Consider the following 18,950-nt stretch of genomic DNA (forward strand, 5'->3'; position numbering starts at 1 on the left):
TTGGAAGCTTGAAGATCCACATAGAATTTGTCAGATTGCCCATGATTCATAGTCTTCTCTACCTTTTATTTATTTTTTTGTCTCTCATCTTTTTAATATTCTAGAAGTGACAAGAATTCTGTAGATAAACCTTCTTACAAGACAAATGCAAGACATGTGTAATAAAAGATAGATTAGAACATGGGTCTTCAAACTGTGGCCCTCCAGATGTTGTGAAACTACAAATCCCAGCATGCCTTGCCACAGTTTTGCTATAAGGGAGTGTTAAAACTGTGGCAAGGCATGCTGGGATTTGTAGTTTCACAACATCTGGAGGGCCAAAGTTTGAAGACCCATGGATCATTAGAAGCTCATCTTAAAGACTTATTCTTTCTTTACATGACGGAGGAAATCTGTTTAATACCTCCTTCCATTCCAAATCCTCTGAACAGGTAGCTTTACCAAAAATGCTGTACATGCGCTGTAACCCACTAGCACTAGCTCTGTGGGTTCTGTGGGTGCTTAATTACAATGAGATAAACTATCTCGGTACAAGTTTTCACTGCTAACATCACTGTGGAGCTGAGTTTCCTGCAAGAATCTGGCCTACTCTCTCAGGTTCTGGAAAAGCTTCCCTTCCCCCCCCCCTAAATTGAGGAGTCTTCTGGATATCCTGGTAGAGTAGGTAAAATGTGATGTACAGTAACAAAACTAGAAGACAGTGAGTAATACCAATAGCTGTAAACAGGATGTGTTCTGCATCCAGACAATGGGGATGCCAGCATTTACAATACTGATGCCGAGATGTCAAAGTAAGTATGCGGGCGGGTTGAGCTAAGGCCTGGGAAGGGGGGAGATAGGCTTAAGCACAAGGGGGAGACTTAGAGTTAAGCTGCATGAGAGGGTTAGGGTTAGGCTGCAGGGATGAGGGTTATACAGTTAGAAGAGTGGTTAGGGTAGGCTACAGGAAAGGGGGGATGGTTTAGGTAGCGGTGTATGGGGGGCTAGTGTTAGGCTGCTGTGGGTGTAGGCTTCAGAGGGGAGGGTTAGGAGAGGTGCAGGGGGAAGGTGAGTGTATTTTCTTGAGCCATGTAGGGATTCTCTACATCGGGATTCCAGAATTGGTATTGTGAACACTGGCATCCCTACCATTGGTTATCTGTATGTATCCTCTTTAAACATGTGTCAGGTACACACTTGACACTTGTTATTCAGTATTTGTAATTTATTTGGTATAATATGTTGACAGTCATAATGTGGACATAATGTGTTCAAAATGTCGATTTTGTCCATGTCAATATTGATCATGAAGAGAATGATGACATATCAGCATGCTAGAATGTTGACATATCATCTTTGGTGGCCCAATGGTGCTTCTGGAGAATTCAGCAATGTCTTACAGGTGCCGACAGTCCTGTGACTCTGACAATGTTGACATTTCTATTGTGGACATTGTGAAAATGTCACCACATTACTTATCAACCTTTTGACTGCATCCCATCCTTAATATGTATTTGTATAGCTGCACTTATGTTCACGCTGGACAGCTTAAAGTATATCTGTAGCCTACACATAGTCTAGGAAACTAATTTATAGATTAGAAAATGCAGCCTAAATGCTAATTGAGCAACCAGTCACATTTTCCCCAAGGAATGTCACGGGTTTCCTATGATTTCATAAGGGGCAGAATCATGAATATTTAATAGTATGAATATTGTCAGAAATATTGCTTAAAAACCAATGATCTTAGGAGCATTGGTTCAGTTATGTTCTCATGAATATTATTTCACTTCGCAAGGAACCAGTGATGTCACATGTATGAGTTGGTATTTTCTTTGTCATGGGTACATTAAAAACAGATGTGATGTATACCGTATATACTTGAGTATAAGTCGACCCGAATATAAGCCGAGGTACCTAATTTTACAAGAAAAAAAACTGGGAAAACTTATCGACTCAAGTGGGACCCTCACTTGAGTATAAGCCGAGGGGCTTTTTCAGCATAAAAAATGTTATGAAAAAGTAGGCTTATACTCGAGTATATATGGTATTTTGTACTACTTTTCTTTTCACTATTTCTTTTCTTGTTCATTAGTTAGGCATTATATTTTTATTTCTGTTTCTATCGCTGCTTACATTATTCATTGTCTTTTTGCAGTAAAACAACCCAACATCTTTGCTGAAAAAACTACGTACAAATTACTTTGCATTAATCCATAGGTCTTGGTAAAGCTCTTTGATTAATCGTCCAAGCCACGTGGGTGGTCAAAGCATCAGCATCATAAATAGTGTGTTAAACAAAAGAGCTGCAAGCAAATATTCTGTTTCACTAGCCACATACTAATTTGTCTGTGGATCACAAAGACACCATTCACAATACAGACAGATCTTACCCATGTCTTTTTGGTAGTAGAACAGTTGAAAACCTCCCAGATTTCTTAAAGATTCACACAGTTCTAGAAGGAAGCCAAGCTGAGGACTTCTAAGAAATCCGATATGCATCAAATGCTGCTGATAATTGTTCTCTTTTATGCTTACTGCCAGATAAAAAAAAGTGACCACAGTCTGTGTATTTAACGTGTATTGTCAACATGTGCTCTTCAACTATTGTTGGACTATAATTTCCACAGTATGTGCCAGATCCAGAGGCTGCACATAATGTGAGTTGTGGTCCAGTTACAGCTGGAGATGTTGGCTCTCCATGTTTTGGTCTGGACTATAACTAAGTAGAGAATACCTAAAGTTAATGAGATTTGTCCAGCTCCTCTTTGCCAACACACACAAAGCATAACGCATACCTACCATAGGCTTCGTCACCTGAATATACACACGATTCAAAGGCAGATTTTCATCTCTTACTCAAAGGTGAAAGGATTATAGTAGCACCACAGCCAATGTTAAAACTCTTAGAGCTCCCAATTTCCCCTTTAAATAAATAAATATCCTGCTGATTAAAACCAAACATGTAAATGTTGACATTTTTTTTTTCCGCAAGCGCACACTGCATCCTGCAATAAATTACCATATTATAGTTTGGCCCATTATAAAATCTGGTGATGTTTGTAAAGGTTTATTGGCAAAAGAATGTTTTGTTTCAGTTCAACTTGGCTATGTACTATGTTCCCTGACTGCCAAAAATAGGTGAAACGTAGAAACTTACACTCTCCCTTTCACTTCCTACTCGCTATCCCATACACTGGAGATTATTTATCTAGTGCCAAGTTCAGATGATATTGCAGAACTGATGCAATTTTTAATGCATCTGTATTGTGTTCCGGTTTATTCTGGCTATTTATTATTTCAGTACATTTATACAATATAGTTTGCACTGTGTCAATCAATTGGAAGAAAATGTTTTCCTTTTAACATTCTATTTAATTTGAGGCTACAGTATAAATTAACTTTAAATGCAGTATTTTTTCTGTGGTTGCATTCAGAGTATTTTCCTCAGTGCAGCAATAGAACTGTGTTTGAACTGTTTTTATTTTCCTACAGGTGTGCAAGAAGCTGTAGTAGTGTGCTTGAACAAACAGACAAGAGTGACTGTAGTGGAAAATCTTTGTGTGGCTATTAGACGGCCTCCACCACTCTTAAAAACGTGTAATTCGGATGCATGTCCCCCAAGGTAAGCTCATTTTTAAATATTTATTTTGAGGTGATTGTTTGCATCTTAATTGTAAACCAAGATATAGAATGGTAGAGCTATCAAAACTAAAAGTGGATAAATCAATGGGGCCAGATGGGATACATCCAAGGATACTAAAATAACTTAAAGGGGTGCTGGTAGCACCATTAACATAATTATTCAACCAGTCACTAACTACAGGAGTAATTCCAGAGGACTAGAAAATAGTGAATGTTGTACCACTGCACAAAAGTGGAAGCAAGGAAGATGCAAACAACTACCTACCAGTGAGCCTCATATCAGTAGTAGGGAAATAAAAAGAAAGAGTTGTAGAATATATCACATCCAGCTATTTACAGGATCCCAAACAGCATGGATTTACTTGGGGAAATCATGTCAAACAAACCTTTTGACTTTTTTGACTGTGTGACTAAAGTAATACATAAATGAGAGGCCATCAATATAACTTATTTAGACTTTAATAAGGCTTTTGACACTGTCCCACATTGCAGACTGCTAAATAAACTCAAAAGCATGGGATTAGACATTAAGATGGTTGAACGGATAACATTTTAGTTGCAGGATAGAAAACAGAAAATTTGTAGTGAATGGAGTGCATTCACAGGAGAGTTATTTTACAAGTGGAGTATCCCAGAGATCTGTACTTCGACCAGTGCTTTTTAATATCTTTATTGTTACAGGGTAGAAACACCAGAATGGGTAAAACAAATGGTTCATGATCTAGGTATACTAGAGGATTTAGCGAGCACTAAACATAGAAAAGAGAAATAGGCCTATGTGACACTGGGAGGATCTGGTCATTACCTGGTTTGGGGAGAATAACAATAAGGACTTCAGAAATGGGTGAGCAAAGGAGTCAGAAAAAAACTGTAAACATTCTGAAGAAATAAAGTGGGGTGATTGTTTATCTTTGTTATAGAACTATACAGGTATCCCATCCACTTCAGAAAGTTAACCCTCTATAAACAGTAACACTGGACCACTACGGCAGTGCTCCATGGGGTAGATTATCCTGCAACAACAGTTTTGGGAACAAAAAAATAAGTCTGATGTGTCACAGGAAGGGTAAAAAAAATGGTTGATGATCTGGGTAGACTAGAGGAATGGTCAAGAGCATGGCAATTACAGTTTATTGCCAAAAAATATAAAATTATGCACTTGGGTCTCAAAACTACAAAGGCTAAATATAGCATTAATGGCACTATATTGAAAACTGCTGAGGAGTAGAGGGATCTAGGAGTCACTATTTCAGGTGACTTAAAGGCAGTTAAGAAATGTAACAAAGCAATGAGGAAGACAAGTGAAATGGTTGCATAGGGAGAGAAATTAGCAGCAGAAAGAAAGAAGAAATAATGCCACTGTATAGGTCATTGGTAAGACCTCATCTGGAATACTGTGTCCAGTTCTGGAAGCCCTATTCCCAAAATGATATACATACTCTATAGACAGTTCAAAGAAGGGCAACTAAAATGGTGCATGGCCTACATCACAAAACTTACCCAGAAAGACTAAAAGATCTCAACATGTATAGTTTGGAGCAGAGAAGAGAAAGATGGGACATAATAGAAACTTCAAATATATCAAGGGTTTTAACAATGTCCAGGAGGGAAAATTTCTTCAAATGAAGGGAAGTATTAGAGGACATGTGCTGAAACTGGAGGGAGGGAGGTTCAGGGGAAATCTGAGGAAAAATTACTTCACAGAAAGGTTGTGGACACTTGGAATAGCCTACCATCAGAGGTGGCAAAGTCTAAGAGAGTAGAACAATTTAAACATGCATGGCATAGACATAAGGTTATCCTTACAAAGAAATTAGGATCAAATAGGGTTTAAGGGTAACACTATGGTTAAAAAGGGGCAGACTAGATGGGACCAATGGTTCTTATCTGCCTTCAAATGCTATAAAAATATCTAATTGCAATATCCTTGTAATTTGACAGACAGAAAGTCAGCATTTGGGGGTGGTAACTGTCTGTTTTCTGGGAGTTTCAGATAAAATATAGGCATGCCCAGGCATTTTAAGGGAGGGTATGTAACATGAACGCTGGCTTCCATTAGCCTGTCTCTGTCGCAGAGTTGTGGAAGGGTCAGACTTATATTTGCACAGACTGTAATATTTCAGTGGTGAGTGAATTGCGTATGGATGTGCGAAAGGACACCAGATTGCTTAATTTTTGCAATTCACTCGCAGATTTACAGATGGTGGGTTTTCACTCTGTCTGGGTGGTGGCTAACTACTCGTTGTCTTTTGAAAATTTGCAAATTACCAATCAGGTCTAAATCAGGCCCTAAGTTCCCTGATCAGACAATATTATATAATTAGCTGTATTTGTTACTTTGCTACCTTTTATAGGGTTAATATGATTTATTTTGAATTTGTGTCTTAATGGAGATTATTGTCCCCCAGCCTTCCATTTATTTTAGTACATATTGCACACCGAACAAAAAACTGTTTTATAAAAACGTAACCCTCCCTCATTGATTGGAGTTTTATGTTATGTAAACTTTTAATTGGACAGCCACATAGGGGCTATTGAAATACAGCAGAGCTTTTATTATCAGAATGTTCTCTATGTGGTTATACTATTCGGAAACACAATTGTCTTTGAACTGGAAATATTTTTTATCATATTATATATGAGTTGCTTGACCACCCATGTCACTCCTGCAAAATTAAGTATTTATGATTGATCAGGGCTGAACTTGTAGGAATGTTTACTGTAGAAAAGCATGTAGAACCTCTAGTGGGAATTTTGCTATTCTAGATTTACAGCCTTTCTCCTTGTGGGAGGGGACTGTGAAGCGGAAGATCTAGAGTACTGGATTACAAACATTCTTCATACAGTATAAAGAAATAGAAAGTAATCGAATAGCAACTTTAGTGCTTAAATCATAAAACATGCTGAAAATATGTGCCTAATCCACTAACAGAGTTTCCTGTTGTTTTAAGCGCTCAAACATTTGTAGATTTAACAATTTTCATCTGCTTCAAATAAATTTACGTTACCTGGGAATGGTTCAAGAGAAATAATTCCAAATGTGTTCCTTTTAAGATTTTGTTAGGCTAAAAAAAGGGCCCAATCGTGCCCCTGAGATAAACAAATGTATTGAATGACATTGGAAAGATGCCAATGGAATCCTGTTTTATCTCTTTCAACAAGCGGCCCTTTTACTTTTGTGTAGGAGGCAAGTGTATAGTGGCAGTCAACCCTTTATTGTGTACGTGGAAGTCTCCCTCAAATAGTGGAGTAGAAGCAGTAAAAAAGGTGGACAAAGTTCAGACCAGTAGCATTACGCTATCCTCAGAAAAATAGTCATGCATTCCTACAGCATTCCTAAGAGGAAGTAACCCAACTTTGCTGGTTCAAGGGGTGCCCTTGATGAAGTCTCACAGGACGAAACACGTTGGGTGACCTAAATTCCCACCATTTACTTGAGATAAGCACTTTACTGAATTTTTAACTTAAACTTGTTTTTACTGTATGCTCTGTGTTTATATTAGTCTATTTTTAACTTTATTGATGTTTAAATAAATACTTTTTATGGGATAATATTGCTACAGTTCGCACTAATTTATAAATTACAATAATTAGTCGCCGCTCTCTTTATACATTGTTTTCATATAAATATATATATATATATATATATATATATATATATATATATATATATATATAATTGTGCAAAAACGCTGGCACTCAACTCCAGAAGGAAACTTTTTGCCCGGTGCCTTCAGTATAAGTACAGGCAATGCTGTCCCATGTAGATAATAGGAGAAGACTGCGTCACTCTGGACTGGTTCAATAACAAACAACTCATAGCCAGACAATGGTTAAGTTGACGTTTCAGCCCGCAGGCTTTTATCAAAGCTGTTTTGAACACCAGTCCCGAGTGACGCAGTCTTCTCCTATTATATATATATATATATATATATATATATATATATATTAAATAAAATATTATGCAGGTTTTTTTTCATACTTGGAAATTATGGTAAATAGTGATAGGAGAATAGCTTATCTTTCTCAGCAATAGTTGTCAAAGGCTATTGTACTGTGTGTAAACATCCCTGCTAATACCTATTGGTGACAGTGGGCATTTTTAAATAGACCCTTAAAACCATATATAGGGTATGTATCTGAAATAGAAATGAGTAAGAGATTTGGAAGAATCTTGGGTACTTGTTTCCTAGCACGGTCGTGTCGGAAAAATCGGGTCGATCGCATCGCATGCGATTTGGTCGCATGCGATGCGATCGACGCGACCGACCGATTTTGGACCCGATTTTTTTCATTGAATCCAATGTAAATTGGGTCCCTGGGACCCAATTTTACATTGGATTAAATGAAAAAAATTCCCAACCCCCCCAAATGTAAGCGCGTAAACTCCAGCCCACGATAGACGACAACCCGAAGCGTGGCGGTGCGCGAGCCCGCGAGGGGCGGCGGTGCGCGTCCTACGACCTTTTCATTCCCCTACTATCCACGTCGGCGTGGAGTTGAGAATAGAATAGTGTGGCGAGCGCAGCGAGCCACCGAGCCCGAAGCGTGGCGAGCGCAGCGAGCCCCGCGAGGGGACGCGGATACCTTCACAGGTAAACGCGTCCCTTCGCGGACTTCACAGGTGTCCGCATCGCCACGGACACCTGTGAAGGCCGCGAAGGGACGCGTATAACTGTGAAGGTATCCGCGTCCCCTCGCGGGGCTCGCTGCGCTCGCCACGCTTCGGGCTCGGTGGCTCGCTGCGCTCGCCACACTATTCTATTCTCAACTCCACGCCGACGTGGATAGTAGGGGAATGAAAAGGCCCATTTCACATTTTTTCACAATTTTTCACCATTTCAATGTTAAAAAATATTTTAACATTGAAGCCTATGCAAAAATCGGGTGCATCGCATCGCGTCGGGACCAATGTTAATGGTCCCGACCGACGCGATGCCCCCGATATTTTAACTTTCCCGACAAGATTTCAATGTTAAAATATTTTTTAACATTGAAGCCTATGGAAATATCGGGGGCATCGCGTCGGTCGCGTCGGGACCAATGTTAATGGTCCCGACCGACGCGATGCCCCCGATATTGTATCCTAGCCGGCAAAATGGACCTGATTTCAAAAGAAATCGGGTCCATCGGGGGTAATCGTGTCCCTTAATTAAGGGACACGATTACTCCAGATTGTGGCCGTGCTAGGAAACAAGTACCGAATCTTGTCCTGATTTCTAGTTAGTCACTTTTAATGTTTTTATTTCTGACTGTTTTTCTGGAGTAGTCTTATGCATAACCAAATTATGTTACTTCAAGTTTATATATAACTATATTATATAATGATATAAGTCAAAGGGGCTGATGTTGAATGTGATGTACTATATGTGCTCCTGTACTGCAAGCAATTGCAGCAATCTGTATGCTTGGTATTGCACTCATACTCAATATTAAAACACCTGGAAACAGGTATACTGTATTAATGCTTAACTGTGCACAGACCACAGTTGCGTCAACACCCTCACACAACTTTGCCTACATGACAAAGCCTTGCTACTACAAACTTACACCTCTTCAGTCATAAGCGTAGTTGTAGTCACAATGCCCATCTACAGTCCTTGTATATGTTCAGTTCCAGATCACACTAGTAGAAGCTATTCCTACAAATGAGTTGTTGTTTTACCACTGTATCCAGACTACGGTTTCCAGCAATGTATCAATCAGTTATTCCCTTGTAAATTAAACATATTTTTTTTATATATTTTTATTTGCAATATATAACTATGTATTCTACAATTCCATTAATACTTATTATCCACTCTCTAATAATCAATCACACTCTAAAACGAGTCTATTAAAATACTGTAAACTATATTTAACACTCTGCAATTGTTTTTGATTCAAATAAAAAAAAAACATTATTCAGCAAATTTGACCTTATGAAAACATTGGTTTAATAGGAGCAGGCTTTGGGTTGTGGTGTTTAAACAGTCATCCACCATGCACAGAAATAGACGACCGCAGCAGCTCGATCACTCAGCGTGGGTTACTGTGTGAGAAGAATGTGTGAGATGTGTGAGGGGATGGGGAAAGCATATGAGAAATGGAAGCCAGATGGCTGGATACGAAGGAAATTGCAGACAATTTCTGCAGCTATATTCTTTCTTGTGTACTGTAAAAAAATACATTTGTTTTTCTTTTTATTGCATTAAGAATGCCAAAAGTCGATAATTAATAAACAGCAGGGTGCATGGATTTTCAGAAACAGCACAGCAAGGCTTACCATAGTGTGAGGCATGATGCCAAAGCTTACTCTTCACACATCGCTAATGAATGTGATTTATATCATGTACACTGATTTAATGCACAAGTGATTGAACCACATTTTCCAATTCATGATGGGAATCATTTACAACCAGACATCATACAACAAACCGAGCTATTATGTTATGTGACATCATTCAATAACTTGTATGCCCTTTTCACCAAACTTTACATTGGTACACCTGCTGGAGAAACGGCGTCTGTAATATTTGCCCTGAATGACAGACAGAAGTGAGTGGGCCGTATGTATGTTTATCTACTGTCTATTGTGTTCCAGATATAGCACTTACTGTATTTCTAAAAAGTAGATTTGATGTAGGATAGTGAAGGTGCATTGCTTTGGGCATGGTGTTGAGTCTGGCAGCTCTGGCTGCTAGTGATACTGTATGTCCAGGGCTGCCGAGAGAGAGGGGGAGCAGGTACTAATTACCCGGGCCCAGGCTTGCTGGAGGGGCCCGGCGGCGGCCCTTGTCCGAACACTCCCTGCCCCCTCCATCTCTCCTGGGCAGCAGCACACATGTATAGCATGTGCTGTGCTGACAGCAGGCTCAGCATGAGCATCTCACTGACAGTGTGAGACTTCATGCTGAGCCTGCTGTCAGCACAGCACATGCTGTAGGTATGTGCTGCTGCTTAGAGGGGGGCGACAATAACACTCCCCCTTGACTTTAAAGTGTGTTTCACCCCCTAAACATTTTGGGGCATGGCCTAATCATGGAGGTGGCCGTCCCTCCCGCAATTAGGCCATGCCCCCAATTCTTTTTACCGGGGCCCGTCATACCTCTCGGCTGCCCTGTGTATGTCAGAGGTTTCTGTAGGCCGTACAAGATAACAGCTGCTTCTCAATGGTCCTTCTACTCACACCCTTGTGCTGCAGTCATATTAAAGTGGTGATCAAGAATATTCATAATTTTAACTGGTTATGCAGTTTTAAGAATGATCTTCTTCTGAGATGTAACGTTAAGTGAATGTGTGGGAAGCACCCCAATTTAAGGGCAGACATTGAGATTTGGTGACTATGGATGTCATTGCACACTGAGCTTATTGTCACGTTCATAGAACAGCCATTACAAAGTAGGAAGACTATTTATATAAATGCCCTGTGTTCCTCCAACAGCTTCCCAGCCTTACTGTGTCCCTTCAGCCCCCACTTATCTTGTCTTCTGCATGCACAGTCTGCTCCTCTTTGTGGCTCCTTACTTCAGCAACAATGATGGCCAGACATCAAATACACCTTGCCACAAAAGGAAGCCATTGGGCCCTGAGAAGGGGGGAAATGCCATCAAACAGACAAAGCATATGTGAGTACCAGGAGGACTGGGTCCCATGTGGAGAACCATGAATCCACCAGGACCTGAGGAAGGGGGGGAGTGGTTGCAGCTCATCAGTGACACTAGCATTGCCTGCATCATCTATTGATGGTGGGGCAGGGACTTCTATTGGAATTACTGTGCAGAGCATTGATGGAGGTAGAACTAGTACCACCTACCATTAAAGGTGAAGGAACTCATTTGCTCCTTATTCCCCCACACACACTTTTAACCCTGACAGGGTGGAGCAGTCTCAGATACAGAATTTATTGTGTTCCACTAATTATTTATTAATTATTTTTGTATTTACCATTTATTATATAGCACAGCAGATTCTGGTTTACAATTGTAGACAGTGATCAAATAAACTGGGTAACAACAGACAGACTTGGAGGTTAGAGGGCCCTGCTGCAAGCTTACATATAGGGACATAGGAGGGAAACACAAGGACAGGCACCAGTAATAGCATAGCAGTCCCACCAAATTGCAAGTACAGAAGTAAAGCTATATAATACATAAGTGCCTCAGAGGGTTATGTGTGCGGTACTATAAAATAATAGGCTTTCCTGAAGAAGTGAGTTTTCAGGGAATGCTTGAAAGTTTGGACGCTAGTGGAGAGTCTTATTGTGCATGGGCGGGCATTCCATATGGTGGGAGCAGCCCGAGTCCTGTAATAATGAATGGGAGCTTGTGATCTGTCCAGAAGAGAGACGCAGATCTTGCTCAGAGCGGAGTGGTCGAGATGGGAGCTATTTTGAGATAAGTAAAGAGATATATGCTGGTGTAGTATGGTTAATAGCTTTATATGTGAGTAGAAATATTGTATATTGAATACAGTAAAATACAATGTAGGGACTGGCAGAACGGATCAGCAGACGATAAGCGCCTTGCTAGGAAGATCAGCCTAGCAGCAGCATTTAAAATGTGTTGCAGGGCGAGAGTCTATTCTTGGGAAGACCAGTTAGGAGACTATTGCAATAGTCAATGTGGGATATAATGAGTGCATGGATAAGAGATTTAGTAGTGCCTTGTGTAAGATAGGGTTGTATTTTGGATATGGTTGACCATAGGCAATGAGCTTGTGGGGTAGGGTAGATTGTCGAGTTGTCAACAGCGATGGAGATGTCAGGATGGTAACTGTTCTTGGCTGGTGGGAACAAAATTAATTCAGTTTTGGAAATATTGAGTTTGAGGTGGCGAGAAGACACCCAAGATGAGATGACACAGAGGCATTCAGAGACTCGGCTAAAAACCACTGGTGACCACTCTGGGGTTGATAGATAGATTTGAGTATCGTCTGCATACAATTGATACTGAAATCCGAAAGAGCTAATTAGTTTGCCAAGAGATGAGGAATAGATTGATAAAAGCAGAGGACCTAAAACTGAACCTTGCGGAACTCCGACTGACAGAGGTAGTGAAGAGGAGGTAGAGTCAGAGAAGCAAACACTGAAAGAGCAATCAGATAGGTAAGATGAGAACCAGCAGAGGACTGTATCATTAAGACCTAGGGAGTGTAATGTTTGTATGAGAATAGTGTGATCAACAGTGTCAAATGCAGCAGAGAAATCTATAAGAGTGAGTAGTGAGTAATGGCCTTTAGATTTACTAGTTACCAGATCATTCACCACTTTAGTCAGTTCTGTCACAGTGGAGTGTTGGGAATGAAAACCTGACTAATTATTGTTAAAACTCTGTGTGGACATACATCTGTTTTACAGAAGTGTTTCCTATTTTCATTTGCATTTGTTTACATTTTAAGAAAGTTGCAATTGCTCCCCTTGTACTTTTAATTAATTTATGGAAATCATAATCCTTGGTATAAATCCTTGAGCAATTCGTAGTCACATAATTTATCAAAGATGTATAGTGCATCTAACATCTAGAACTCGGAGATATAAATACTTCAAAAAGTTTTAGAAGAAGGAATGTGGTGGTGAATACTACTGTAATCAATATCCAATCAATCAAGTATTGTTTTATTTACCTGATGTAACATAATGAAATGTGAAAATCTGACCGTTTGAGCATTTATTAATCTTTGTTTAGTGAATATTTTAGATACCTTATTTCACAAAAGTTTTAGACAGGTGAAGAAAAAAAGGTACTCATTTCCTAGCAGGGCGCCCAGTTTTCTTACGTACGCTACCGTAGCAAAATCGCATTGCATTGCATCTCATGGGCCATTATAGTGCCATGTGAAGCGATGCGATGCATTTCGATTTTTATATGTAATTTATTTACTGCTCTGTTGGCCCTAGGGGATTGCATTGCATTGCATCGCACCTCCCGCAAAATCACATGCGATTTTATAGGGTGCAATGCCATGCCATTAGCTATACACTTGTATGACATACAATGAGGTTTCACTGACCCCCCCACTATCCACAGCACCCCGAAGCATGGCGAGGGGTGGCAGAATGCGTCCTCCCAACCTTTTCATACCCCCACTATCCACGTCAGCGTGGAGTTGATTTTATATAGTGTGGCGAGCGCAGCGAGCCACCGAGCCCAAAGCGCGGTGAGCGCAGCGTGGCAAGCACAGTATGGCAAGCGCAGCAAGCCACGCTTCGGGCTCGGTGGCTTGCTGCACTCGCCACACTATATAACATCAACTCCACGCCGACGTGGATAGTGGGGGTATGAAAAGGTCGGGAGGACGCGTTCCGCTGCACTCGCCACGCTTCGGGGTGGCGTGGATAGTGGGGGGGGTCAGTGAAACCTCATTGTATGTCATACAAGTGTATAGCTAATGGCATGGCATCGCACCCTATAAAATCGCATGTGATTTTGCGGGAGGTGCAGTGCAATGCAATGCAATCCCCTAGGGCCAACAGAGCACTGAATAAATTACATTAAAAAAATCGCATTGCATCTCATCGCATCGCACTATAATGGCCCATGAGATGCAATGCAATGCGATTTTACTACGGAGAATAGCCCTGTATGCTTACAGCATACTGGGCGCCCTGCTAGGAAACAAGTACCGAAAAAAATACGGTACTTGTGTAATATCTGAGCGCCCGATTTTTTTCATTGTATTGCATCGCATCGCACTACTTAAGGCATGCAATGCAATTTGATTTTTCATTGTAAAGACACGATTTTTAATTGTATAGTCACCCATGGGTGATTTCATACCCCCACTATCCAACTAAGCATGGAGTTGATTTTATATAGTGTGGCGAACGCAGCGAGCCACCGAGCCCGAAGCGTGGCGAGCGCAGTGAGCCCCGCGAGGGGACGCAGAATACATTTAAAGTAATCCGTGTCCCCTCGCGGGGCTCGCTGCACTCGCCACGCTTCGGGCTCGGTGGCTCGCTGCGCTCGCCACACTATATAAAATCAACTCCATGCGTAGTTGGATAGTGGAGGTATGAAATCACCCATGGGTGACTATACAATTAAAAATCTGGTCTTTACAATGAAAAATCACATTGCATTGCATGCCTTAAGTAGTGGCATGCAATGAAAAAATTGGGCGCCCAGATAATACACAAGTACCTTTTCGGTACTTGTTTCCTTGCGTGGATAGTGGGGGGGGTCAGTGAAACCTCATTGTATGTCATACAAGTGTATAGCTAATGGCATGGCATCGCACCCTATAAAATCGCATGTGATTTTGCGGGAGGTGCAGTGCAATGCAATGCAATCCCCTAGGGCCAACAGAGCACTGAATAAATTACATTAAAAAAATCGCATTGCATCTCATCGCATCGCACTATAATGGCCCATGAGATGCAATGCAATGCGATTTTACTACGGAGAATAGCCCTGTATGCTTACAGCATACTGGGGGCGCCCTGCTAGGAAACAAGTACCGAAAAAAATACGGTACTTGTGTAATATCTGAGCGCCCGATTTTTTTCATTGTATTGCATCGCATCGCACTACTTAAGGCATGCAATGCAATTTGATTTTTCATTGTAAAGACACGATTTTTTATTGTATAGTCACCCATGGGTGATTTCATACCCCCACTATCCAACTAAGCATGGAGTTGATTTTATATAGTGTGGCGAACGCAGCGAGCCACCGAGCCCGAAGCGTGGCGAGCGCAGTGAGCCCCGCGAGGGGACGCAGAATACATTTAAAGTAATCCGTGTCCCCTCGCGGGGCTCGCTGCACTCGCCACGCTTCGGGCTCGGTGGCTCGCTGCGCTCGCCACACTATATAAAATCAACTCCATGCGTAGTTGGATAGTGGAGGTATGAAATCACCCATGGGTGACTATACAATTAAAAATCTGGTCTTTACAATGAAAAATCACATTGCATTGCATGCCTTAAGTAGTGGCATGCAATGAAAAAATTGGGCGCCCAGATAATACACAAGTACCAAAAATACTACAAAGTAAGAATGCTTTAAATAATAGAAGTGTTAATAGTTTATTTTTAACAAATGCAATGTGAATGAACATAAGCCTAAATCAATATTTGGTGTGACCGCCTTTGCCTTCAAAACCGCATCATTACTTCTATGTACACTTGCACACAGTCCACAAAGATTGAAGGATTATAGCCAGGCGCAGGTAAAGCATTAGGCACAAGTGGCTGATATTTTACCTACAGTATGCTCATGCATACTCATGATGCTCATGATGGGGAACGCAGATTGAATTGCACGATGATCCATGGATGGGCGAAAAGGAGCTCTAACTGCTGGAAAGCCCTGGGTGATTTTTGTAGCCTGCATCGCTCAGCTTGCAGGCTAGCAGAAATCGCCACATGTATGAGGCTGTACTTGCAAAGCAATAGGACACACAGGGAGACTGTGCAGATTAATTTGATATGTGTGTGTGTCGCGCAGTGGCGGTTTTTACAAAAAAATTTGCAAAACGGGTTCTGCGCATGCGCAGTATTGCAGACCATACTGCGCATGTGCTGGAACCCGGGAACCTGATCAAGCCTCCGGGGGCTGCTGCAAAGGCAGCCCTCGGAGGCTTGGGCTAGTGCATGCACAGTATGTATAAGGTACTGCGCATGCGCTGGCCCCGTGCAGGGGACGGGGGTGTGCGCCTGCGTGGACTTCCAGGGACAGTGGCGGTGGCTGGGGATGGCATCGGCAGTGGAGGGGCATTGCAACAGCCCCCCTCCTTTATAATGGTAAGAGCCGCCACTGCTGAGGAGGTCTAGCTAATTAGTCCTGAAAAGCTGGCATTATTGGGGATTCAGCGGAATCCCCTATACTGTAAGGAGCAGTTGGAGACTTGTTTTTCGTCCAGTAACATATGGGTTCGGGAACTTATCCCGTATCCCATGTGTTATCACCTGGATAGTGGGTCATTTCCTGCATGGTAAAAACAGGTTGCATAGGCCAAGAATACCATCGGGCTAAAAGCCTGTTTTACCATGAGACAAAGTAGCAAACTGGATAATTATCCCCATGGGAGAGTAAAACAAAATGTATACAGAGCAAAACAGAACTTGTATTGGAAAAATACTACAATGTAGCACTTCATATACAGATTCGGAAAATCAGTCACAGTTGTATATTAACTAGCACCATCTCATGGTGTGTCCTATACACATTGTGTTAACCAACACTAGCACAGTGTCACAGTACCAGGCATCCCATAGTGTGACATATTGAGGGTAGGTGTACGAGGACACATCTATATTTAGTCTATGATACAATATCATCAGAACAGGTTGATAATGATACAAAAGGACCATGTTTTCTAGAGATAACATTTAATTGTGTATTTCCAGTGGTGCATAGAAGGTGGTATGTTTTTAATAGCATCTGCAAATATTTATTCATGTATTTGAGGCTTCTTTTCTTATTTGGTAAATTGTCAATTAATGTGGGATCTACATAGAGTGGTTCTGTTTTTGTAGAACCATAACTGAAAAGGCTGAGAGGTTCTGAATCCAGTTTGATTTCTCCCTCAGGCAATGTAGTAATATAATGTGGATTAAATGGTTTCCACACTGGCGTAAGGATTGTAGCTTAAAATCAAGTTTGACCTTCTATTAGACATTTTGGTTGTCACGTTATAGTCTTGTCTCACCTAGTCAGCCATTTTGGCCTGCTTCACATTTCAATTGAAAAAACACATAATAACTTAGGTGTATTAGATCTTTATTATCCACAAGTACAATCATTCCAGCCACCTGACTAAATAACCAGTGACTCAAACTTTATGAGACCTGTAATAAAGTTAATTAGGTACTCATGGCATCTAAAATTTGAGGTTTCTGTGTGGCACTAATCTTTATTTCATTTTGTACATCTCTTATTACATTTCTTTTTCAAGTGTATACAACACTAGAAGGTCACAAATCAGCGTCAAGCTGAGCGTGACAAGATTAATAAGTCACAGTGCACCATCTACATTTTTCAGCTGGAATCTTCTCTTTAATTGTTTTTCCAGTTGCCTTGTGAATTTTGTCTTATTATATTTTGGCCCCTTTTTACAATGTTCTCACTGTTGTGAAAGTCACATTTTGACAGCACTGCTGCCTCAGGCTCCATGTCCAGCCTCAAAGTGAACTACTGTAGTTCAATTACAATGCTGTCTCCACAAAGTGCTTGTTACTTAAAAATAATGTCAATAAGCATTTAACCCATCTGTTGTAGAACATAAACACTAATATCCCTTTCCAGGGCTTAAAGTGGTCCTGGAGAGGTGGAGGAACTCATTTCTCTCTGCCACCTTATCTCCCCCTCCCCTCCCACCATTAGGCAAAGCAACGGCTAGTGGTAGGGTTTTTGGTACCCCCTGCAAACTATAATGAATTTCTGTTAGATTTACTGTGTAGGACCAAGGTGGAGGTTGAATTAGTTCTTACCATTAGAGGTGGTGGAACTCAATTCCACCCTGTTCCCCACACTTTAACCCCTGTCCCTTTCACATCTCAAATGCCAGGTCACATCCGGGATTTGGACACTGGTTAGTCTCAGGAGCGACCCTGCATTTGCGAGGTTTAGCTCTCCACAGCGGTCCAGCAATAAGTGTGTTCGCTGATGTCAGATGGGGAAGGACGGAGCAGCGGAGCTAATGCTGTCTTCAAGTGCTGCCTCTTCCATAGTGGACCTGAGTCACTTGACCCGGGTTACATGTTCACACTGCACAGCAACCCAGGTCTGACCCGGGATTAACCTTTATTTTAACCGTGGTCGGAATGCTGGGTTACTGGACCTGGGAAGTTCAAAAATGCCCTTTCAAATCGTACAGAGACCCGAGTCGACCCGGCTTATTTTTGCGATGTGAAAGGGGTATAAGCAAGAGAGTGAGTATCCCGCACAGGACTCAGACCATACTATACAAAGATATATAAGTATATACTAGGAAAACCAGCTAAGCAATTATAAACACATATGGTGGATGTCTACTCATTAAGCTAATGCAATGCATGTATGTATGTATGTGTATATATGTATGTATGTATATGTGTGTATTTTTTTCTTCCTTTTAGCTGGATATAGTTGTTAAATTGTATGTACACGATTGTTCTTGACATTCTGTTTACTTATACAAAGAATATAAATAAGAAAGGACAACATGATCCAGACATTTAAATATACCATTCAAACAGAGCTACTACTAGGCGACTTAACCATCAGCAATACAGTTTCCACAATACCAAATCCAACAGATAAGTGACATGTCACTGACACAATTGGAATGTATGCAATAAGCCAGGAGAGAGGGGGGGGGGGGGGTTAATGTTTTGTAGACAATGGAGTGGAGGATAAAGTAAATTA

At 41.1% G+C, this 18,950-nt stretch overlaps 1 protein-coding gene across 3 annotated transcripts in view; it reads left to right on the forward strand.

Moving 5' to 3' along the window:
• The window catches only part of ADAMTSL1 (ADAMTS like 1), an 852,460-nt gene that overhangs the window by 754,602 nt on the left and 78,908 nt on the right, over positions 1–18,950 (forward strand). For all 3 annotated transcript variants that reach the window (XM_083184471.1, XM_083184462.1, XM_083184453.1), the window contains one exon: positions 3,475–3,604. In XM_083184471.1, the coding sequence (XP_083040597.1) occupies positions 3,475–3,604 (130 nt within the window). The remainder of the gene's footprint in view (positions 1–3,474; positions 3,605–18,950) is intronic.

Source organism: Crinia signifera, chromosome 1, assembly GCF_055691185.1.
Source record: "Crinia signifera chromosome 1, ASM5569118v1, whole genome shotgun sequence".
Lineage (NCBI taxonomy): Eukaryota > Metazoa > Chordata > Amphibia > Anura > Myobatrachidae > Crinia > Crinia signifera.